At 38.3% G+C, this 24,690-nt stretch overlaps 1 protein-coding gene across 1 annotated transcript in view; it reads left to right on the top strand.

Annotated features, from left to right (window-relative positions):
- The window catches only part of KIF26B (kinesin family member 26B), a 294,103-nt gene that overhangs the window by 78,077 nt on the left and 191,336 nt on the right, over positions 1-24,690 (top strand). The window contains exon 3 of the mRNA XM_003640984.6: positions 9,909-10,442. Coding sequence (XP_003641032.2) covers positions 9,909-10,442 — 534 coding nt within the window. The remainder of the gene's footprint in view (positions 1-9,908; positions 10,443-24,690) is intronic.

Genomic DNA, 24,690 nt, shown 5'->3' with positions numbered 1-24,690 from the left:
TATGAATTTCAACTGGCTTTGTTAAACTGCAGCAAAACTCTGCATATAGAAACACTTCAGGTTTTAACTGACCATATTAAGAGTTGCTGTAAGGCTTATGATGTACTGATTCCAGTTGTTTTATACCTTTGGCCTTCCCAACTCCTCACCAGCCAAGCTGCGAAGGATAGAAATCTGATAGCAGCATAAAGGAAACTACAATAAACGATCCTGAGTGAGTGTTGCTTCAGGAGACCATATTCAAGATGAACAAAGAGTAGCTCAGCTTGGAATCTCTGCATGAAGTGCAGGTAAATGCAGATAAAAAAAATTCAGTTTTCAGGAAAAAAAGCAAGTGGAAAAAAGACTATCAGACATGCAAAGGTGAATCTCTATACCCATTATAAAAATTATCAGTAACCTCTATCAGTCTATTGCTTTTTTCTTCAAAACAGTGATTTCAGTTAATTTGCCTTCAGTTTGAAGATACTGCTTTCTTTCTAGTGTGGAGAGAAAAGTACATAAAGGAGCATGCAGGGATAGTTTTAAAAGAACACAATACAAAAGTAAGCAGAACAGGACAGAAATATGATTTTCTGATGAATGTCAATTATTATGTGCTGAATCTGAAGAAAGATTTGATAAAACTACTGAATAGCTTTTCTGAGAATGAGAAAGCTGTCTAATGATTGTTTGTTTAAAATATAAAGGATATGATTCTTATTTGAATAGCATTTACAAGAGATTTCAGCTTGCTGCAAATCCATTTATAAATCAGGAATAGAGTAAGCACGTAGGTGTCGTGAACACTGTCCTGACCTTCACACTTGTGATGTTTAGTTAGCATTCTTCAGGTATGGGAGCTATTTCAGAAATCACTGGTTACAATGTCAGTAGCCACTTGGTACTGGAGTTCATCAAAGAACTGTAAAGCTCTTCTCACAGGAAAAGCGAGCTAAGTTTTGAAAATATGGAGGTGTTTTATAAGAGTAATTGCTGCCATAGCCTGGTTGAAGGTTCAAGCTATCTCTTCGATCATCAAAGCTTGAAATAATGGGAAAGTTTGGAAAGGACAAAGAAAAAAGGAGATTATTATAGTATTTTTAACAGATCTGACCCATATAGGTCAGTCATGTTTCATGATTGACCCAGATGGCTATGAAAGGGTGGGTATGGAATAACATAAAGACAGTGTCTTTGTGAATGGTACTCTGAAGGTTTTAGGAGGGAAAAAGAGAAAAAGTATGTTTACGTTTGCCATTCTGGGGATGAAAGAGTCCAAATATCTAGTTGGTAATGCTAATAGTTCCTAAGTTCTTAAGAACGTCTAAATCATCTAATTTTAACAATATTTGGTCAAATTTGTAGCCAGCCCTTAGTTTAGTGAAGAGGGAACTATAGCAAGTGAGTTCTGTGAGGTGACTAGAAACTTGAGCAAAAATGCATCTGTGGTGCATTTAGCTTTGATGAATGGTGCAAGACTACTTGTGGCAATGATGCAGGAAAGTACTAGGTCAAGCTGAAGAATCAATTGAATGCAAGCTCATAGTGTGCTCTGGTAGTTAAGAAAGCAAATGCAATCCTTAAGCATTCAGGCTGGGAAGTACCAGATAGGAAGGAGCGAATGGACCTATGTTTTTTTACGTACAACTTGGGAGCCTAGTGCTATTTGTTGTTGTTTTTTTGTTTGTTTTTGTTTCTCTTCTTTGTGCATAAAGGAGCAGCTGAAAAATTCTGCTCCTATGGCAAGGGCTGAGTTTGTCTACCACATACCTGTAGAAGTGTCTCTCCATGACACCTTTTGCATATGCCACAGATTCAGCCTGGGCTGCAGAGCTCCAGGCATCTGTATAGCAGAGCTCATTGGGCAAGGCTTGGATCTGCACCACTGAGTGTATATTTAAATTTTCCTGCTGCTATTCCATTTCTTCTTCCCAACCCAATTAAAAATCTGGCTGCTGTCTAGCTATGAAATGCTAACACAAACACCTGTGAACCAGATGTGTACAGCTGTAAGACTGTCAGTACTGATCCATCATCAGAGCCATAAGCAGATTCATTGGGCAGTTAGAAAACAATTTGTTTTTCCTTTTCTTCTGTCCCTCCTCTCCGTTTTTAATCCTCCTGTTTTCTCAGTGTATACTCTCTACTGCTTTCTGCTGCAGCAAGTTTGTGGGGTGAGTCTTGCTCAGATTTTATCTGTTTCAGATAATAAAACAAAGCATCTAAACCATAAGAGTACTTTTTTTCCCTCTTCTGGCTGCAGAGTGGCTGGTTTGTACTGACAAATGATAAATTAAAGTCGGTATTTATATGCTAGCTCATGGAAAAACTCCTTGAAAAACAGCAATGTGACAGCTATGCCAGGCGGAATTATAATTTTCTTCCCTCACATCTCCGAAAAAAATTATACCTGTGGGATGCAAGGATGTTCTATAGAGACTAGTTGTAGAATGGGAAGCAGTCTTGTGGCTTTTGTGAAGGTGAAGGCTCGAATCAGCAGGAAAAAGCAGTTCCTCAAGCTTGAGGCACATACATGTTAATAGCTACAGAGGCAGGATATAATAACACTGGAGGTTTTACTGCAGCTTTCTTTGCAAGGGCTTTTTGAAAACAGGCTAATGTAAAAGGTCTTTATTCCCTTACACTCTTCTGATGAACTTTGTGTCCTTCTGACCTACTTACAACTCTTCAGTGCAGTAACAATGCTTACAGGGGGATGTTCCAGTTGGAGAAAGGTCGTTTCAGAAGGACAAGAGGGAAATGGTCTCCCTTTCTAGCAAATGACCTGAGAGAGTTTCATTTGCTCAGCTGACATGGTGGTAATGGATAGTTTATGTGAATGTGACAGATTATGGGAGTAAGGTAAATCTCTCATAACAGGGTAAGGCAGTGTGGTCTTGCACGGAGAAGGTGTCAGTTGCTATGTGCAGCGCAAAAGAAAAAGGGAGGCCATCTCACTGTCCTGTTAGTCTTGCTTGTGTAGAACTTGTGCTTTTACTTAGCAAAGCACTGCTTGTGCTAGCAGAGTTCCTGCCTCCTTAAATAATTCAGATTATTCAGTCTTAGCAAAAACAACTGACTCTTATCTGAAGGCGCTTAACTCGATGGTACAGTGCTACTAATTTATAGTCAGTGTCTACCATGTCATCCTTACTTGAGAAGTCCCACTGACTTCAGTTTATTTGAACAAACTTTTTCTTTAACAGAAGTGGTGCTGTTATAAACATGAAGAACAGTTTTTCAATGGGATGCTGAAAGCAGCAAATCTGAAATATAGACTGGATGATGAGAGGATATGCTTAAGTTAGGGTGCAGATCACTTGGAAAACAGCCCAAATGCCTCTGGAAAGTAAATTTGTAAGTATAGTCTTTTTATTAGATTAGAACGTTCACTCTCAAGAGACCAGAAAATGACTCATGAAATCATTTTCCACCCAGCTCCCCAGCCTGTCCAGGTCTCACTGAATGGCAGCACAGCCTTCTGGTATGTCTGGAAACACATCTCTTCTAGGGTAGAAGTTCATTGCTTTCCCCCTCCTTCTGCCCTTACCTTATGAGGTGTATCACATACCATCAGTCATTGGTGCCTGGACTCTCGCAGGAACAAAAGAAATCCATGAGTTTTCTGTGAGCATCTCTAAACAAAAGCTGATCTCTGTGATCCAGCTAGTGTTGGCTGCTTTGTTTTTCCCTGAAAAGCAGTGAATAACAGTGGTGCTGAAAATTAAAACTTGGTAGGAAGGTCTTGAGATTCATTGTAAGGTTGAATTTTCTCTGAAGTAGTAACAAAATTACAATATGAAATCACTTGTGTAGCCTATGTTTGACTGAATCAAATACTCTTATAAGATTTGGGGCAAAACTGCATACCCTATATTCCTGTTGGCTTACTTTGTGAAACAGGTAGTTTGCGTAGAAAGCATTTACTTATTAATATCTTCTCATCTAGGTTCTATGTATGTCGCTCCATAAGTAATGCCTCCTACTTGGAAACTGCAAAAGATAGAGCACAATAACACTGTTCGATAATTCTCAGCTACAAAACATTGTTTCCACATAGTTATCACCGCTAGCTATGCATTTTCACCAGTGATGAGCAAGAGCCTGCACGTGGCACTTATGTCTGTACCCGCAGAGGTGACCCACGGTTCTGCAGTTCTTGCAATGATATTGTTGCTAGGAAAATGTCAGCTCAACTAGATGGAAGTAAAAAATTGCCAAATCCAGACCATACGGTGGCTATGGTAGGAAAGTCCAGTCAAGATTGGCAGTATGCTCCACAATCTTCAGACTAGAATGGGGCCTGGTGTGATAGTGTTGTAAGAGAGAAGTCTTCTCTGGCCTGACCCTGGATATTTGAGTTGTCAGCATAGATAGTGTCATGATGTAGTGGTCAGAGTTGATGGTTTGTTCAGGGTTCTAGCAAATCCAGGAGGATCAATACTTTCCTATCTCAAAAGGCAGTTCATATCACTTTACAGCTGAAGCCTGTGTCTTGAGCTTTTTCTTTGGGGAACTCATTTATCACCACTCCGTGTATTGCTATTTTGACTTCAGCTTGTAGTAGTGACGTAACTTCTTTTTGCTGATAATGATGCAGTCTAGGAAACTGTCACCTTCAGTGTCATAGAATCACTAAGGTTGGAAAAAACCTCCAAGATCATCTAATCCAACCATCCACTTATCACCAAAATTTCCCCACTAAACATGTCTGTTAGTATCACATCTAAATTTTTCTTGAACACCTCCAAAGACAGTGACTCAACAAGCTTCCTGGACAGTCTGTTCCAGGGCATGACCACTCTTTGAGAGAAGAAATTTTTCTTAATATACAACCTGAACCTTCTTGACGCAACTTGAAGCCATTCCCTCTTGTTCTGTCACTACTTATATGGGTGAAGAGGCTGACCCCCCCCACCTTGCCACAACTCCTTTCAGGTAGTTGTAGAGAGCAATAAGGTCTCCTTTGAGCCTTCTATTCTTCAGGCTCTTCTTTCCTTCAGCCACTCCTTATAGGACTCCTCAGCAGCTTCACTGCCCTTCTCTGGACATGCTCCAGGGCCTCAATGTCTTTCTTGTAGTGAGGGCCAAAAACTGGACACAGAACAAAGTACGACCTCACTAGAGCTAAGTACAGGGGAACAAACACTTCCCTCGTCCTGCTGATTACGCTATTTCTTATACAGCCAGGATGCCCTTGGTCTTCTAGGCCATCTGGGCACACTGCTGGTTCATGTTCAGTCAAGTGCTGACCAAGTCCCCAGGTTCATTTCCTCCACACAGTCTTCCAGCCACTCTGCCCCAAGCCTGTAGTGTTGCCTGGGGTTGTTATGGCCAAAGTGTTGGACCTGACACTTGTTGTTGAACTTCATCCCATTGGCCTCAGCCCACTGATCGAGCCTGTCCAGGTCCCTCTCTAGAGCCTTCCTACTCTCAGGCAGATCAACGCTTCCTCCCAACTTGGTGTCATCTGCAAACTTACTGAGGGTGCAGACAATGCTCAGGAATGTGGTTTAGTGGAGGGTTGTTAGAGTTAGGGTAGTATGGTTAGGTTGTGGTTGGACTTGATGATCTTTAAGGTCTTTTCCAACCTGAGTGATTCTATGATTCAGTGCCTTCATCTAGGTCATCAAAGATATTGAAAAGGACATGCACTGATACTGACCCTTGGTGAACATCACTCGTGACTGGTAGCTAGCTGGACTCAGCTCCATTCACCATCACTGTCTGGGCCTGGCCTTCCTTGCAGTTCTTCACCCAGCAAGGAGTGTACCTATCCTCATGTTGGTTCAATAGGTCCTGATGTACTTGCAAGCTGTGTTCTTTCTGTCCCTGCGTAAACACCTGTGGGACCCACCTCGTGCAAACTTTGTGATATTCTGATGTTGCCACCATTGTTTCCACCACAATGGAGCCAATATTCAGCTCTGTACACAGTTACCTGGTCGTAACCCACAGATGATTCATCTGTGTGGATGAACTGATTGAGACACTCTTCATTTCATAATGCTTGTCTTTCACATCACTGTCACCACTGCTGAAATGCACTACCCACTGCCTCACTGTGCTCACAGCCACTGTTTGGTCTGCATTGACATTCAGCAAGTATTGATGAATGTCAGTGGGTGCAGTTTTTTCATGTGGAGGAATTCGGTGACACACCTTTGCTTCACACACATTTCCCTGTCAGATGCCATTTTGCCAGACTGTCCCTTTGCTGACATCTATTACATATCAAAGTATAATGGAATATTGGCAGGAAGTTTCAACCTCTGCTGTCATACCAACATCTACCTCTGGTATCATAGGCCAACACAGTAAAATAGGAGGCATTAAATTCAGAGCAGCCATTGTAACATATAGAAGTGCAAATTACTCATCCTACTTTTTGCCCATTATGCTTTCTGTTAGGTAAGCTCTCACTGCTTATATTCTGTCTCCTTATGGACTTTATGCAAGTATGTGTGTGAAACAAACGTCCATACTGAAAGTGATTGTTTTCTCTTAAGAGGAAAATGGGCACCAACGTGGATAACAGGAAGGAAAGAAGTATTTTGTTTCCGATCTGCTTTCTTAGTGATGAATTTACAATGTTGTGGAAATTGTACAGCAAAGTACAACTTTGTACAGTTGTAGCTGTCTTCTCTATGAGATAAGGACTGAATTTACCATGGTACAGCTGTGTACTTCAGTGTTTTTTAACTAGTGCCTGCTCACTGGGTACGCTTTTACTGGGCAAATCAATTAGCATCTCTGTCTGTGACTGGTTTCTAATGAACAAAACTTCCTTCCCTCTTCTGTATTTCCAGTATTGCTTTTTAGTTTAGGACCAAATACGGGGGATTAATTAATAACTGGTCAAAGTGGAAAAGATGAGCAACCAAGCATAGCTGGCATTTGTGTTTATCTAAGCTTGAAAACTTAAAGTTTGTGAGAATGCCCCTTGCAATTATATACAGTGTGTGCTCAGTTTAGTTCATTGCTTGCCTTGTGCATTTGTGCAGCAGTCCATGTTGAGACTGATCTCCTGAAACTTTCAGACCTCTTACATGGTTTCATCTGTTTATTCTAGGAATGGAAGTTTATAGTAATGCTGTTTATATTAAAGATGGGTGAACCATTATAGCAAGTGGAGAGATCATCATGAACCTTTGTCCTGAACTCAAATCAAACTTTGTGGCTTTAAAGTCCTGTTTCAGTGTTCAGTGTCACTGTACTTTGTTCTGTTAGGGCTGGAAACAAGTGCCGAAATATAAACGGTATTTCCAGTGTCAGCCTCAGATTTCACAAGCATATCTAGTGTCACGAGAGAGTTTATGGAGTTTGAGACTTCACAAAGCTTTGGTAGTGAGCTTTCTAACTCCTGCTGCTTAGTGCAGCTTACCCAATAGGGTTTGCCCATCACTATGTCATATATGCCTATGGAACAAGATACTATTTTTTTGAATTGCTTGTGGATGAAATACTAAAACATAAATGTCATGTAGCTACATTTTCCTGGTATTCAAACAAGGAGGTTGTGACCATCCTGTCTTGACCTTCTTTCTCCTATACGTGTTACAAATCTTCTATGAAATTCTTCTAATGCTAATTCTTCTATGAAATTATGTTGGAGCTGTCTAGTGCAGAATAACAAAGTAAACTTTCTTTTGTACTCTATATTTGACAACAAAATGTGACTAGTATGTTTCTGGAACCTAGGTTTCTCCAAATTTATTTGCTGCTAAGAAGGTTTCATGGTTTCACATCCCATACTTGGATCCAGTTTTGAGCAATCCATCTAGTAGAGTCTGATTATTCCTATAATTGGCTCTACTAATCAATTCAGGTGGTGTTTGTTTTCCTCCTTTCTACTCTAAGGAGGAACTGTATTCCTTCCTCTCTCACTGTTTATTGTTGTATCAAAGAACGATCTGATGTTTGTTTTAACAATGAGATGAAGCTGAATTCACTGCTGTCCAGCACTCCTTAGAACTGGTGTGCTACTTGAATATTTATATTGTACTGACATTTGCTTACTTTAGAGAAGGCTTTATTTCCTTGGAATATTTATCATAGTACCTAGGAATTTCCATGTTAAACTGCTGCTGGATCTGAATGTTGTATATAATTACCTAGGTTCAAGGCCAGTTGCCTAAGGGAAGTTGATTTTCAAAGAACAGAACCAGCTCTGTGGCATTTGCTAGCTGAAGTAAGAGCTGGCAAGGATTTTTCTTGGACTGACATTGAGCAGCCTGGAAATAAGATTTATACCTCACTTCACGTGTATGGATAGCTTTGTCTGGTGTACTATGGGAAAAGTAGAGAAGCCTCTCCCTGCATACCTGGCACCATAGGTGGTGATGATGTGATATCTGATGTGATCTGTTGACCTAGTTATGGTCTTGAATAGAAAATAAGATTTGACATCTTTTCCTTCCTGCTTTTTTCCCTCCTGATCTCCACCAGTCTTTTTTCTGAAGGTTAAGGGGGGGAGGTTGATGCAGAATTCAGTTCCTGCCTTTCTGATACACTGTGATGCACTGACCCCCCTTTTCTACATGGAACAGTAACATCCACTTTGAGACCTGGTCAGATCTCAGCCTCCTGTTGTTTCCCATCAGCTTATATGACTCTCCTAGGCTGCTGGGGCTAAAACTGCTCTTTTGCTGCTGTGCATAAAGAGGCACCATGATTTATGAATCAATTAATCACTGCATGCTGAGGGGCTGTTCACGGTAGTTAAATAGTGAAAATAAGATGCTTGAGTATATAATAAAGATGGATCATAATGAATATGACCCTCTACTGCTGAATTCTCTTTCCCTACTTGTTTTTTTCCTAATACAGCTAAACTATTGGCGTATGAAATGCCTTTCTTTGATGGCATGGAGTTCATCCAATTGCTTGACAAAAATGGTTTCCATTTGCATGATTTTTTTTTTTAATCTTCTGGTTTGATTTCAGTTTGCTGCTGAATCTGATAAAGCTTCGAAGCAGAAAAATAGGCTGATACTACTGCCTGTGAATCTTTTTCATAGTTAGAATAACGTCTACCTTTGTGTCCCCAAAACTTGAGGGGAAGCCTGGCCTGTAAAAGCACTTAATTGAGAGAAATTTCCCAACAATGAACTGAACATGAAGCTTTATTCCTTCATCTACTTTACCAGGCATGCTGATCTAGAACTCTTTTTTGTGTGTGTGTGTGTGTAAGAGAGAACTTCAGACTAGCGCATAAAAAATATTGGTTTCCATTATATAGCTGTTGTTGTTTGCTCTATTTAACACACACATAATTGCTCTGTGTTTGTAAGACTGCAAGATACTTTAAGAACTAATCAAGTTTGGTGAGAAGCCCTGCTATGAATGCAGTTTGGCTTCATGATTTACTGAAGCGCTGTGCAATTTGAGCCAGCAGTCAATGACTGTAGTCAGATTAGAGTGGCATATTTAAAAGTCTATCCATTAGTTAAGGATATGAGGCAAGAGGCAATCCAATCACATGATTTTGCCCCCAGAATACATTTTCCAAGGAGGAAATTGTTCATTACAAATGATGAAAAGATAGCAAACTTTGATTTCACTGGAGTTGCTCTTGATCTTACCTGTGTAACTAAGAGTAGATTTCATTCAAGTTAGAAATTAGGTGCAGTGGTGTGAAGCAAGTTAATTCTTTTTCTCTGCCATGCAGTGAAATTTGTAGCGGAATTATAACATTTGTAATTTATCAGTAAAATAAAAGTATTTCTTTTCAACGTAAACTTGATTCTCATTTTGTTTAACCTGCTGCTGGCATATATTGACTGTATCTAATGACTTCTGTTTGCTTGCTAAGTTGATCTCATAAATTGGCTTTTGAAATGCGCAATCTGCAGTAATAGTGTTTAACTGCACTGACTATAGTTAAATATTTCTCATCTGTTTCCCCTCCCTTCTCTGTTTTTTAGGACCCAGGCTTCTCTTCAGTGATTCATGACAAACTCCAAGTTCCCAATACTATTCGGAAGGCATGGAATGAGAAGGACAACAGATGCGATGTTTGTGCCACACACTTGAACCAGCTGAAGCAAGAGGCCATTCAGATGGTGCTGACCTTAGAGCAGGCTGCCAACTCAGAACATTATGATGCCTCTCCAGGATCCCCTCCACCCCTCTCTAATATCCCCACGCTAGTGGGTTCCCGGCACGTGGGCAGCTTGCAGCCCAGGGACTGGGCATACATGCCTGCTCCTTATGCTACATCTAATTATACAGGCTTTGTTGCCAACAAACACAGTGGAAAACCTAACAGTCTAGGAATTGTTAATGGGGTGGAGAAGAAAAATGGCTCTCCTGGACACCAAGCCAAGGTCAGCTTTCAAATGGCCACCAGCCCCAGCAACGGTAATGTTCTCAATTCCGTGGCTATCCAAGCTCATCAGTACCTCGATGGCACTTGGTCTTTGTCGAGAACAAATGGAGTTACTCTATATCCCTACCAAGTAAGTAGTTTTAAATAACAGAGCTTTTTCTTTTTTCTTTTTTTTCCTCCCCAGTAGAAGCTTGCAGGGGCATGATAACACTGCTTGCTCTTGCTAAGGAGAAGTAGAGCCATTCACATACTAAGGACCAGAACAAGAAGGGTTTTAAATTCTCTTTTACCTGGTAGGGAATGGAATTGTGAGAGACAGAGATCATGACCGATATTCATTAAAACAACTTCTATTAATGCAGCTATTATTAATAATAGAACCAAACTGTTGTTACTAATAACCAATAACTAATCACACAGTCCATGCATTTATTTCTTCACACAGATCATGGGTCTCGCTCATAATACTTGGAGGTTGAGCTTATGGCTGGAAGGCCAACCACACTTATTTATTTATGGACAGCAGTGCTGATGTGCCTGTACTGGCTAGGTATTCATGAAGTATTCATAGTGTCTTTTGGTTCATCATTTGTGTATATGATCCTATCGTCTTTGGGTAGCAGCTACCACATGGTGATGTGGCTCAAAGTTACCTACGTTCTTATTTCTGCTAGTGTGTGCTGGTGGCTTTCTACAGATTAAACTGATTCTTGATGTTTTGATTTGTAGTAGTTCTCATGGATTCAGAAGGACCAGTAATTTCCAGAGTTTAAATGTTTGAGGAAAATATTCTTGTACTTATCAATGTATTCTTTTGCTCCTTTCTGGACTGCTACTTTTGTTAAACATTCACGTTCATGGGTACCTGTAGAACCCATCTGCACTAACTCACACAGGAAGGGTGAAGTAGGTTTTACAAAATACTTAGTTGTAGGTTGTGGGAATTTTAGTGTGCCCAAGCACTTACAGATTGCAACAGAAGCTTATTCATTTTCAGCTCTCCCAGCCATCCCTGTTAGGGATGAATAAGTATCTTTGGAAGTTGGTCTTTCTATTAAGTTATGAACAGACTACAAGATAGGTTCCTAAATTAATACTTAAAGTTTCTTGGTATGAGACTGACTAATATTATTGCCAGAAATAAAACGACGTTATTTATAAGCATTAAGTTGTTGCTATGCACCAAAGAAGAGTTGGTAAAACTAGTAGTGCATTACAATTATTTTACATGGAAAATATGTGACCTTATAGTTTTGTAGATCTATGCTCAAGTGAACCTGAATCACATTTGGGCAAGTCACTATGTAATCACAGTTTGATCTAAGAAAAAAATAAAAGAAGAATGCACATTAAAAAAACTGAATAATAATTTTTATTAGGAAAATTAGTTGAGTCTCATTGTATTGATGATAGTTTAACTCATCTTCTATGAAAATGTTTTTTGTTTATCTTTTAATAATGTTCATGATTCCTAGGCAGTTTATTTTGTCTTAAAAATACTCACTAAAGAGAATCTAATACTCAAAACTTTCTGGACCAATACTATTTGGCTCTACTTAGCACAGAGACTGTTCCCTAGCATTTTCCTCTCCTTCAGCTAAACTTGAAATAGAAAGGATAGTAGCTGCAGTCTGCTAGGAGGTTCAGCACCTTCCCACATACCAACCAAACCAAACAAGAAACAACCAAAAACCCCACTACCCTAGCAATCCTAGTTTGTGATGGACAGTTGGTTGATAGTAAATTTTCTAATCTCTGTAAGATTAAAACCTTCAAATACTGAAATTCTCACTTTACTCGAGTGTCACATTTAATTGTCCAGTCAGGATTATTGTGATAGTTCTTCTCCTTAAATGCATTGCAAGGATTTTAGTGTTTGGTTATGTAGTATCTGTATCAGACTGAAAATTAATCAAGAGTAACTTTTACAAGTGATCTCTTTGTAACTTGAGGTAGTAAGGAGATGCAAGCTTTGATTTATTTTTTTTCCTGCTCTTAAGTACAGAAACCAATTGTATTTGCTATATATTTTTTTTCAGAACACGTTAGTTTCTCTCCCTCATATATACATACATATACATACATACATTATATATAATGTTTCATTATTTTCTTACTATTGCAGTTACAAAATCCTGCTGGAGAAGAGCACTGTGAGGATGAATCTGTTATCCTATCTTGATTAGAACCCTGATTTTATTTATTTGACGGAGAATTAAAAAAAAAAAGAGAGAAATGCTAATTATTTGTATGTGTATATGTATTTGTTTTTTCTTTCCTTAAGAATAGTGATTAAATAAACTTCACTGTGTATTAGTATAGAAGAGTAGAAGAAGATAATGGAGAGAATCTATTGGGATAGAAAGCCTTGCACCTCATGCAGAAGTTCTTTCTGCATTATAATTTTGTCAAGCTGATGTTCAGGGGGAACTCAGTCTCATTGCTCTAGACTTAATGGCGCCTGTTTGTAGGCACCTCCCATTGTAAATTAGCTTCTGTTAGACAGTCCAGATAACTTGACAGAAATGGTTGAGTACTTTGAAACATGACCTTATTTTCTTCCTGGATTATCACGAAAAAGTGAAACGCATTAGTCTGGAAGAGACGATCTGTGCTTCAGAACTGTTTCATTACAATTTTAGTCACGAAATAGTCAAGAAATATTCCTATTATTGTAATTTCTAGGATGTTGGTTGTTCCTTAGGATCTTCTCCAGACTGCCTTAAATTAGAACTTTGTTGGGTTGAATGAATTACAGCTTTTGTTTCAATTCTGCTGGAATAAATAAGTGTTGTGATATTGTAGGGCTCAGATGCTGCAATAGCATAGCGTAAGTCTTAAATAATACCATTCAATCAGTTCTGCAGAAAAAGTAGTTGCTATCAGGAGTAAAAGAAATGCAAATTTATACATTAGTCAATTCAGTAATTTAGCATGTTTACAGCCTGAAAAAATAGAAGTAATAATGTCTAACTGGAGATCTTTGTCAGATGTAAAAAAAAAAAAAAAAAAAAAAAAAACCTTTGTCATGATACAGACAGTTCAACACTGGAATAAATTTCTCAGAGGCATATTGGGAACTCACTGTTGTTACCTCCTTAGAATAAGTCAGAGAATTATCTGCTCACAATTGTTTAGGCAAAACTGATCCTACCTGGAGATAACTCCAAATGACCCCTACCAGTCTTGCTTTTTTTTCATTCCACATTTAGCTACGCTTTGACTAGACCTAAAGATCTACTTCCAAAAACTTGTGATCCTCCCTAGACCTGACTCACAAATGAACAGCTGATGCAGTTTTCTCCAAGGAGTTGAATCAAACTTCGCTGGCAAGTAGTCCTCTTATGAAACAGGGAATCACATGCAGAGAAAGGAACTGATTAATCTTAAAATGTATGACCCATTAAGAACCTCCTATTAACACTGGAATGCTGAAATGGTTACTTTGTGAGGGCAACTGTAACCCATTTCCGTTGAATGTGTCTGAAAATACCAGCCAAAATTCAGTACAATGAATAGAGTCTGGATACTGTGCTCTTTCAGTCACCAGAGGATAGCATTTGGATACATACCACAGGGATCAGGCTATGTTTTAACACTTGTAAAGGCTTCTGTTGATCTCTTTACATCTCAAAGTGATTTCAGTCCTTCCCTTCTGAGAGAAAATTGTTGAAATTGTTGAGGTTTTACCTGTAATTATTTGTGCAACTGCTAATGTGAAATCACAGTGTTAAGTACACTTCCCTTGCTTACCAGTTATTACATAATGCTTTTAAAGAATGAGAAACTACTGAGTTTGGGATACTGTTGCAGGAGCCATAAATGTGTTGATGAGGAGATGACTGCTGTCACTCGTTTTTATACAGACTGTGATTCTAAATTGAATGAATAACTTTTCTATTACTTTGTTATCCAAAGCTGCTAAAAAGCTACTGGTTCTGCTGTTTTACCACCACATTAAAGAACAGATTAAATTAATAGATTAATGACATAGATTTCAGTCTTTAGTAGTTCGGACTTGCATAGACTTTGCTTTTGAAGGGAAATGAGTAGACAATAGGTGAGTAGATTGAAGTGGTTGCTGTAAAATGCTTCAGAGTAAAAGTGCACCTCTGTTTTCCAGTAGTCATTCTTCTTTAGAATCAGCATCCTCTTCTACCCTGAATTAACTGAATTGTTCTCCTGTGTTGGCATGCCACTAAACCTCTAAAGTGTGGCATTAGCTGCTTTGTGGTTTGAACTGCAGAACATTAAATTTCCTTGGTCCACGGGGCACCTGTGGTTATATTACTGAAACTTCATCTTTTGATGTTTTAGATTTTAAGTAGATTATTAAAATTCAATATAAAATCAGCAACAGCATGGTTTGTAGATCTGAGTCACAGGAAGGTAAGAGAATATACAGATCTAGGAAATGCTAACCGCTTCAGGAAAAATGTGGGCTGTGGAAGGGAAGGATGGGGAATGGACAAACATAGCTGTTGATGTGGGGTGGTGTATAGTGAGTACCTCCTGCTTCTGACCTTGAGGTTGTGAAGCTTGAATTTGGTACAGAAAAAGATGTATATGTAAGGATTGGAGTAGGGATATTGTGATCATAATGATAGTCGATGAAAAAGTGCTTCTTTCTCTACTGCACTTGAGAAGACTCTTTTGACCAAAAGTTTGGAAAATGAAATCTTAAACTACATAGTGCCTCCTGGCCTCAGGCATAATGATCTCAAGCTATTGAGAGAATTATCAAAGGCTTTGTTTGTGTACTATTGATGAAAGCCTACAGTGCTTTCTGTTTCCTCTTTATGTAAAATGTGTTTAGAAGAACACTGTTCTCAGAGAAAGAATCAGCTTGTTCTGGAGTTCTGCAGTGATGAATGATTTGTTTGGAGTTTACTTAGGTCATGGCTGTCTCATAACACATCAGTTCTTTCAGGCACAGCCTTTTAAAAAGAAACTGGTAATGATTAGAGTTGGGCACAAGATGAAGAGTTCAGATACAGAGTCAAAGCCTATGTGTGGGGTATTCCACACATAGATTTTGATTCCAAGCTTTTTTCTTAGTCTCTACTCTCTAATTTACTTCTTTCCCACTTGCTGCTGCTGTTGCTTCTTCAAGTGTTCAATGTGATAAAGCTAAAACGTTAGTGATTGCTACCACACTGCCACAGTAATTTAAGCAACTTCTGAAACATATAATGCAAGATACAGAAATCATGTTACTTGTTCCATTTGTAGGTTGATAGGTGTCTTCCTAGAGCCAGACCCATTTTGTCAAAGCATCTTAGCAACAAAGGAAAAGGAGATCTATATACTGTCTTTTCTAATACCATATTCTTATGACCACAAATGATTCTGTACAAGGTCTGTAATACAGGAGGGTTTTTTTGTCTGTGTGCAGTTTGGTTTTGGTCCAGAATTTTTTGGCTTATCTTCAGTCACCAAATGTGTGAGATCTACATTTGAGTGCGGTGGCTCCCTGAACAATGTAGAAAATTTCATTCCCCTTACTGACAGATCATAAATGACAGTGCTGAGAAACTCTTGTACTTATTTTTTGATATTTACATTTAGTGACCTGGACTCTAACAATGAACTAACTGAGAGAGAGACTGTAGACTGGGAGTACAGGAATTCTGTTTCCTAAGTTTGTTTGACTGGGCCAAGAAACAGATTGTCAAACAAATTCATTGACACTCAAATTAATATCCTCACTTTAATATCTCAGTTGCCCTTATTCTTCATGTATTAGTTGTTATCTCTGAAGTAGCTTTCTTCTGACTAAAAGCCTTTTTAATCCACATCACTAGTACTTAGATATGACCCTACTAAAGTCACAGTATGTTATCAGCTGGCATTTTACAATGATTGTTTGATCATTCAATTTGTATATTAGATAAATTGGTTATTTGTATTTCATTCTACCTATCCCCTCAACTAACAGCCCAAGTGGTGTTAGAGAATCCATACACATCAGGAGGGGAAACCAAAGTCCGTGCTAACTGATGGAGGGGTTTCTTTTTTGCATTGCTCTGGGTGATTTGATCTTGTACAGCATTTTTATGCATGACTTAATGACCTTAGAATCATTACTTTTCCCCTTCATGATACCAGGATGATGAAGGGAAGAAAGAAGTAAAAGGTATCCCATGGACTGAAAAGAGCTAAGTAGGCTTATCCTATGAGTGTGAAAACCTCATGACTCTGATGTGACATGAGGAAGAAATCTGAGGACTTTACAGGAGTGAGTTAATCCTTAGTGAAAGGCAGGAGATCACAATTAAGGAGGATTTGGAGTTTTGGTTTTCTTCCCTACTTCGTAGATTAAGAATTTTTTCCAAGTATGAGACCAGCTTCCTTTCTGAAATAATAGCTGTGCTAATTGCTTGTGTCACTGAACAAAAGAATAAATTGAGAGAAGATATGGTTTAACAGTTGAGGATAAATGATGCAGAAATGGGATGGAGATAGGCAGGTGACACAGATTCATTAACACGCATTTCTCTTTGTTTCCTATACTTTAAATAAGGCAGCACAGAACCACTGACCAAGAATGGTCAGCTTCTCCTTTTACTTAATTTTATAGTTCAAGAGCATAGAGATTCAAAAATTAAGACAGCATATTCAGAAATGAGAAGAAACACGCTTTTCATGTGATATACAGTTCTGTGGAACCTATTAGTATAGAAATAGTGTTAATGCCAAAAGCTTAGGAAAGTACGTAAAAGATGTATGTGCTTATGTGAGCAGCTGAAAACAAAAGAAACAAACCACCACCAAAATCTTTCTGCTACTTGAGTAATAATAATAATAATAAATAAGGATAAGTTTCCATATAGCATAAGGTGATTGATATCTTATATTCTAGGGAGAAGTTTTCCTTTAAATAGTAAGGACTAGTATTTTTGAAGCCACCACTGAAGCCTTCCAATACAGGTGCAACTGGGCTGCCTTGGGGAGGGATTCTGATGTGCTTAGTTAGCTCTTACGCCCTTTGTCTTTCTGTTCTGGAAGTGGCTCTTGAGTGGCAGCTGGAGAGAGAGCCTAGATTAGAACATGAACCTAGAGAAGGAGAAACACCAGATGACAAGAGTGCTGTGTTTTGGATGAATTCCTGTAGCAAACAGATTCGTGAAGAGAGCTTTTCCAACAATTTCAACAATATTACTGGGGCTCAGTGTAGTTGTACATTTCATACTTCTTTATTCCTACTGAAGTATGTGAAGATTCATTACTTCTAAAAACTTTCTTGAGTTGAATCATTAGCATGAGCAATGTGCTGATCTTTAAAGCTGCATAACGATTCAGTCCAGAGACCGATATTACTTGTGTGTCTTGCTGTTCTGCATCTGTTGCAAAAACAGAAAATAGAGGTGTTTACTCAATGGTAACTCATTCCATCTGAGATGTAGGAAGAACAAGGGTTGACAAGAGAATTAGGAAACTTTTAGTAGTTTTCCTTTAGATTCCTAGAGGGAATCAGTCTTCACACAAAGACGACACAAATCAATGTCTTGTCTCCTTGAGAGACATTTGTTTCTCACATTGATGTGCAGAATTAAGATTAGATTTAGGGACATCATAATAAATGTGTATGGTTCCTTTGATTCTGCTTAGGAATTAGGAACTGGGCTTTTAAGTATGAAGAATTACATTATTGTGCGAAAAATCAACCAACAAAGCTTTTTTTTCTTTGATGCCATGCTTTTGAGAAGTAAAGAACAAATAGCTAGGGGCTGATGTAACTCTGAAATGTGATTCCACACAGTTGTTATGTAAAGCCATTGTTTCCTTTTCTGTGAAGTGTTTCTGAAATAGTGTTGGAAATAAAGCATCAAATTCACTGCTGGCATAGCTCTTTCTTTAATTCAGCAGATTTGAATTAAAGCAATTGGTTTTTCCCCTGTCGTGAAACAGTTGAGCTGAAAATTTTTGGTGCAATAGAAAAAAGGTCAGTAGAATTGCCACTCTGGACTTTGAGAGAAAACTTTGAGCTACTTAGGGAGCTAGATAACAATGTCCTATGGGAATCTGCCTTAGAGGGTTTAGAGATTCATGAAAACTGGACACTTTTTAAGATACATCTTTTAAAAGCACAATGGGAGGCAATTGTGCTGTGCAAGTGGGGCAAAAGACCAACTTGGTTGAACAGGGATCTACTCTTGGAACTTGAGGGGGGAAAAAAAAAAGATTTCTGGAAACAAGATCAGGATTCACAGGGAGGCTGTAGAACTGGAGTTCACATTTATAGGGAGAAAAGAAAAAAAGCCAATTTGAGTTGACACTAGTCAGTATGGTATCAGACAAGAAAAAAAAGACTTGAGTATTTCAACAATAGGTCTAAAGAAAATGCTGGACTGATACTTGATGAAAATGATCACAAAGCAAATAGGGATGAGGAAAGGGCTTTTTTTGTCTCAGTTTTTAATAGTAATGATAGATCTGACTGGTGGGTAATCACTATGGGTGTTTCCCAGGACTCAGCAATGGGGCCGTTTCTGTTCACCATTATCAGTGATCTGGATGTGGGGAATCGAATGTATCCTTAGCAAGTTTGCTTATGATAATAAATTGGGATGTGCTATTGACTGTCTGTAGGGGATGAGAGTCCCTGTAGAGAGATCTAGATTGGAGCATTGGGCAGTCAGCAATGGCATGAAATTCAACAAGTGTAAATGCTGTGTTCTATACATGGGACTGAGTGTTGCCACACCAGAGGTACAGAGTGGGAGATGCATGGCTGGAGAGCAGCCCTTGCAATTAATGACCCAGGGATGATGATCGATAGTAGGCTTAACATGGATCAGCATTATGCCATGGCAGCCAAGAGGTCAAACTGCATTTTGGGGTGCATTAAACCACAGTGTAGCCAGCCAGTCAAAACAGGTGATTGTCCCACTATATTTAGCAGTGGTGTGGCCTTGAACATTGAATATCTGGGCTCCACAATATAAAAAGGATGTTAAGGTACTCAATAGCATCTAGAGCAGTTCTCACTGGTGACAGGACAAGGGGAAACGGCCTCAAGTTGTGCCGGGGAGGCTTAGGTTGGATATCAGGAAAAATGTCTTTATAGAAAGGGTTGTTAAGCACTGGAATAGGCTCCCCAGGGAGGTGGTTGAGTCACCATCCCTGGATGTGTTTAAAAACTGTTTGGATGTGGTGCTCAGGGACATGATTTAGCAGAGGGTTGTTAGAGTTAGGGTAGTATGGTTAGGGTGTGGTTGGACTTGATGATCTTTAAGGACTTTTCCAACCAGAGCAATTCTGTGATTCTAACAAAGCTGATAAAAGAGGGCTGAAAGGCGTATCTTATGAGGGGAGTCTAAGGACACTTAAGTTGTCCTGTCTATAGAAAAAGGAAGCTGAGAGGTAACTGAGGCTTGGAAGTAGAGAGGGAGGTGGTTCACTTACATTTCTCTAGCTTCTTCCAGGTAAACAACAATACAGCATGTGGTAACAGCATAAAGTTACCTCAGGAGAGATTCAGACTTTATCATTAGGTAAAATGTATTTATTGTGAATGTGGTCAAACTCCATAACAGGTTTCTGAGGGAGATGGTTGATGACCCATGCCTGTCAGTGTTCAAAAGGCATTTGGATAATGCCCTAAATAATATATTTTAACTTATGATTACTCCTGAAGTGATCAGCTGGTTGGACTCAGTGCTCTTTGTAGGTCCTTTCCAACTGGACTATTTTATATTCCAAAGCATTATAAACTTGAGAGATGAGTGTTGTCAGAAAATACATTTGAGGCTGAACTCTATTTTCTCTCCCTCCAGGATAATTGTCTTGCAGCTAGCATGACATCAGCATAGTAGAGATAAGAATGAGATCAATGTTCACCCTATAATACCTGGCCAACTGAAGTGTGAGAACAGCAGTGGTGATGGAAGTGGATGTAAAATTTTGCACTCCAAGTAGTCTTGGCTTCCCTTTGCTGGTGGGTGGGAAGGCTTTTTTTCTTTCACATGCCCTGATCTAACCCTAAGCTGAAGAGTCTGTTGGAGTTGATCTCTTGACAAATGAAAGCAGAAGGCTGATCACACAGCAACTTTTGAACTTTGATTTGCATAACGCTATTCAGTGGAGAGTAAGGAAAGATTACACCCATACAGGGCTGAAGAGAAAAACTCTCTCACCTAATGAACCCATCTTTTAAAAAAAATCTGCAATGTTCTCTGAGGAGAAATGAAATTTCACTTCACCTTTCGCACCCAACTAACCTTTCTAGCTGAGCTTAGATTTGCTCCAAAGATTGAAGGGAAGGGAGACTAATGAGTTTTCATCTTCCAAGAAATTGGTCTGTGCTCACTGTACATTTTGTCACTAGGAAATCTCAGTAGAACCATCTATAGCTCTGCATTCATGGGAACACAGCAGTCACCATCACTCAAAGTACTTGAGGACTTTGGTTTTATACATAAAAAAGACAACCTGACTGGTAGATGTGAACATCCAAAGATTGTTCTGCAAAAATTGCAAAGTATTAGTAGCATAGGTAGGGGTGCAAATGAGCTGTTCCTGTTGTGATAGCTCTTTGAATCAAGTAAATGTCTGTCACAAGTGGGTTTCAAATTATTTGAGTCTTTCTAAATTTGTGAAAATAGCATATGTGTTTGTTACATAGCTGGCTAAATTTATGCACAGGATTTTGACTAATTGGAAAGAGAAAAAGAATTAAGTGTTAGAACTGTACTTAATGACATCGCTTTTGCTCCTCTAGCTTCATGGTAGCTGCATTGATCTCCAACGAGTGTGGTTTGGTGTCTCTCTGGATAGTTGTAATGCGGTCCTGTGATATGAATTCTGCAATTCGTTTATATCTTTTACTGCTTTATCTACTGCTTTTTAAGAAGATCAGGGCTATTAAAAATTGGCCTAAACTCTGCTTTTATTGAAAAAGGTTTATTTTATAGTCATGTACTGTGGTATTTTTTTCCCTCAAAGGAAGATAAAGCTAATAATTAAATATAAGCCAATTTGAGACTCAGATTTGTCACTGATTTATTTCCTTCTGAATTAGAGAAAAGATTTTTAGTGAATGTTTTATTTTCATAAGATAATTGTTTTGCTTTTTGGCCTCAGATGCTTTTGGTCAGGTCAGAATGTCCTGTTGTCAATAGCTATGCAAACAGTTTGAAGGACTGAAGAATAGTGGTCTCATGTCAGGGGAAATACAATGTCAGTAGAAGTACAAGGAGGGATTGATAATCACTATGAATTTTGCAGGTGGATTTATTCAAGTCTTCCATCTTTGCAGTAGATGTTCTAAAGATGTAACTAGTGTCAGGAAGAAAAATTGCAAGGCTTTATTACTTTTTTTTTTTTCAATCCAGGCAAATTTTAGGCCACTGGAGGTTGCTGGTTTTAAATGCAATCTCTGCATTTTGTTCTTGTATATTTTCTCAATTGTGGTGAATTATAGAAGACAGAAAATAATTCAATCATTAAGATTGAACATTCAGAACACATCTGAAGAAAATGTGTAGTAGTGAGATTTCATCAATTTTAAATTGATCAGTTTCTCTGATCCCTGTAGTTCACTGCCAATGCACAGGAAGTAAGAAATAGAAACAACACAATTCTCAATTGTACCATGAAAATATATTGTGGCAGGCTATGTAGGTTAGGAGATTTTCCAGGCTCAGATGTGGGTTTCTTTGCTTCCTCTTCCAACTCCATCATATATCATGCTTTAATTATATATTAGGAGTATTTGTCTCTTGCTGCCTCCTCAGTGCTTTGTTCCTGAAGCAGGGATGATCTGCACTAGGACAAGGAGGCTGCTGGTTCTGTGGCCTCTAAAGATAACGATTTCTAAATGTTTAGAAATGAGAGTGGCCAAAAATATCACAGTCAGTGCTTGAGAAACTGAGGTTGATTGGGTTTTAATCTTCAAATAAAACCTGAGTGGATTTTTTTATAATCTGTGCAGAGTTTGTGCACTTCAGCATTTACATCAAGGTGCTCCTGTGTTTGCTGAAAAGGAAAAAAAAAAAAAAAAAAAAAAAAAAAAGAAAAAGGTTTATTTTATGGGAAGATCAAGTTTTTGGAATTTTTAAACTGACCTATGAAATGTTTAGATTTTAGCACTATTGAAACTTATTCTTTCAACAAGCTTCTGAGTCTAGTGTATATCCCTCCCACTGTTTACTTAATCTAACTCCTTATAAAAGTTGTTTTTTTAGCTCACAACTCCTAATAAAAGTAGTTCCAGCAAATGCTACAATCCTGTCACCCTCATATGATGCTCTGATTGCTCCTAGGGTATGTTCCATAATGATAATCTGCTGGAAAAAATCAAGGGCTGAAACTATAAGCTTTTTTTCCTAACCTTTCATAATCACCTGTTACTGTTGGATAGGATTGGATGCTGTGTGCATGAAATCTATTGTAGGTAGGGGTGCTATGCAGGAATGAGTATTTCAGTTCGAACCTTCTGGGTTGGTGAAAGGGTTACACTGCCTGTTATCTACAGCTTGTGGTGAGCAGAGCAGAGCGCAGTGGTGGAAAGTGTTCTAGAACCCCGTGAATGCTTTATTTAATGTATACATATATGGATTCTGCGTCTGATCTTTTTGGGCGTCCTTGTTTTTTTTTCTTTATTTGTGTACACATGTATTTCTGCTTAAACACACACAAATGTATCTTTTCCTTTCTCTTAATTTCTTCTTAGAGAGACTCCTTTTCTGCTTCCAAAGGAACCTGCTGAGAAACTTCAGGATAGATTCTGATCTGAAATCAATGTGAAATCAAGTTTACTTGTGCATGTTATAGAGCAGCAGTCATGCCTTTACGTTTTTAGCAATATTATGCCATCCTGCTGATGTTAAGAAAATCAAAGAATTGGAGAGCAGTGAGATTTAAAAGTTATTATTGTGAAACGGGGAATGTTTCAGCCCCTCTTAAGAATACTTGTTAAGCAGTGGTTCTAGAAAGTATTTCAAGAGTGGTTCTTTATTCTACACATGGAATGGTTATCTCCTGTTTGGAGCTAGTTTGTGTCCATCTTATATTCCCTTTGTCCTGGTGCAAATGACTGTGAAAAATAAGTATTTACTTTTAAATATGTTTGCAGAATAATTTACAAAATGACAGAGACCTTTTCCCTCATGTTTATAGATTACATCACTGCACTCCCACTGACCTCAAGTCAGTGATCTTTCTTTTGGCATGTCACTGTGGAGCAGAAAATCAGTTCATGATGGTCTATTAAAATTTAATTAAAATGAAGACTTCCTTTCAAAAACTGATTTAAAAGCAACTTCTGAAACTTTTATGTTACAAATTGAGTAAACAAGTTGAAGAGGAAAAATCCAGAACATTTCATGAGCAAATAAAAATTCTCTGTAGGGTGCTGAAAGCCAAAATGAAAATTGAAGATAACCATAAGGCATTTATTACAGTTCAGCATGGTTTCCTATATTTCAGATGATTAGCCTGCTTGTTGTTGTTATATTTGGACTTCATTAAATGCATTTAATTAAATCTATTGTAAATCTGCTTTATTCCCAGTGGGCCAGTTAATGTAATCTCAGTGTTTGCTTATAAAAAATACCAACCAACAGTTCCTGCACTAATTTTAATCAGTGTTTATCTTTAGGCCCTAGTGGAGTGTGCTTTGTCAGTTTAGGTTATTGTGCAAACTCCTTGGGGCCGTGACTTTTCACTACGCAGAAGAAAGATACTCCTTGCTGCTGTGAGTAAAAGGTAGAGAGATAACTTGTTGAAGATTACTTAGGGTGACTTTTATGAGGAAGAAATGAATGAATATAGTCATGTCTTATAGCTACTTTCAGATAATTTTCATAAGCTGATATTTTCTCTTTATCTTCTGGGTCTATATTTTTAAGTTTTCCAAGGCTTTATTTTATTAAATGTTATTGTGGACTCCTGTCTTTTAGGTTGACAATGGAAAAAGTGACCAGAGTATGTAAAGGATCAAGAATAAACATTAGCAGATGTTAATGGTAAAAGTTAGGGGATGACAAGTCTGCAGTGTGGCAATAATTAATATCAAGAACTGGAAGAACATGCTGTGTGCTGTGTGTCACTTTAGCCATGAAAATACACAAAAAGTGTGCCTATGAATGAAAGAGTAAATAATTGGCAGTATTTACTGTGAGCACTGCATTCTGAATTTAAACACATTAACTAGGAAGATGCATAAGACTTTGCATATGAGTGTAATTTATTTGTCTTTTGCCATTCTAGGTAGTAAGTGGCTCATATGAGATAAGCTTCATTCAAGCTGTATGGAGGCTATCCTTGGGTTGATCTGAGTTCTGTTTTACTGGAAAACAATCCTTTAGGAATTAAGTGGTTATTATTTGTTCATCCAAAGTTCTCATAATAGTTTATACTGACTGAATTTGAAA

The sequence above is a fragment of the Gallus gallus genome, chromosome 3 (assembly GCF_016699485.2).
Source record: "Gallus gallus isolate bGalGal1 chromosome 3, bGalGal1.mat.broiler.GRCg7b, whole genome shotgun sequence".
NCBI classification, from domain to species: Eukaryota; Metazoa; Chordata; class Aves; order Galliformes; family Phasianidae; genus Gallus; species Gallus gallus.
This window is presented reverse-complemented; position numbering and strand designations above follow the sequence as displayed.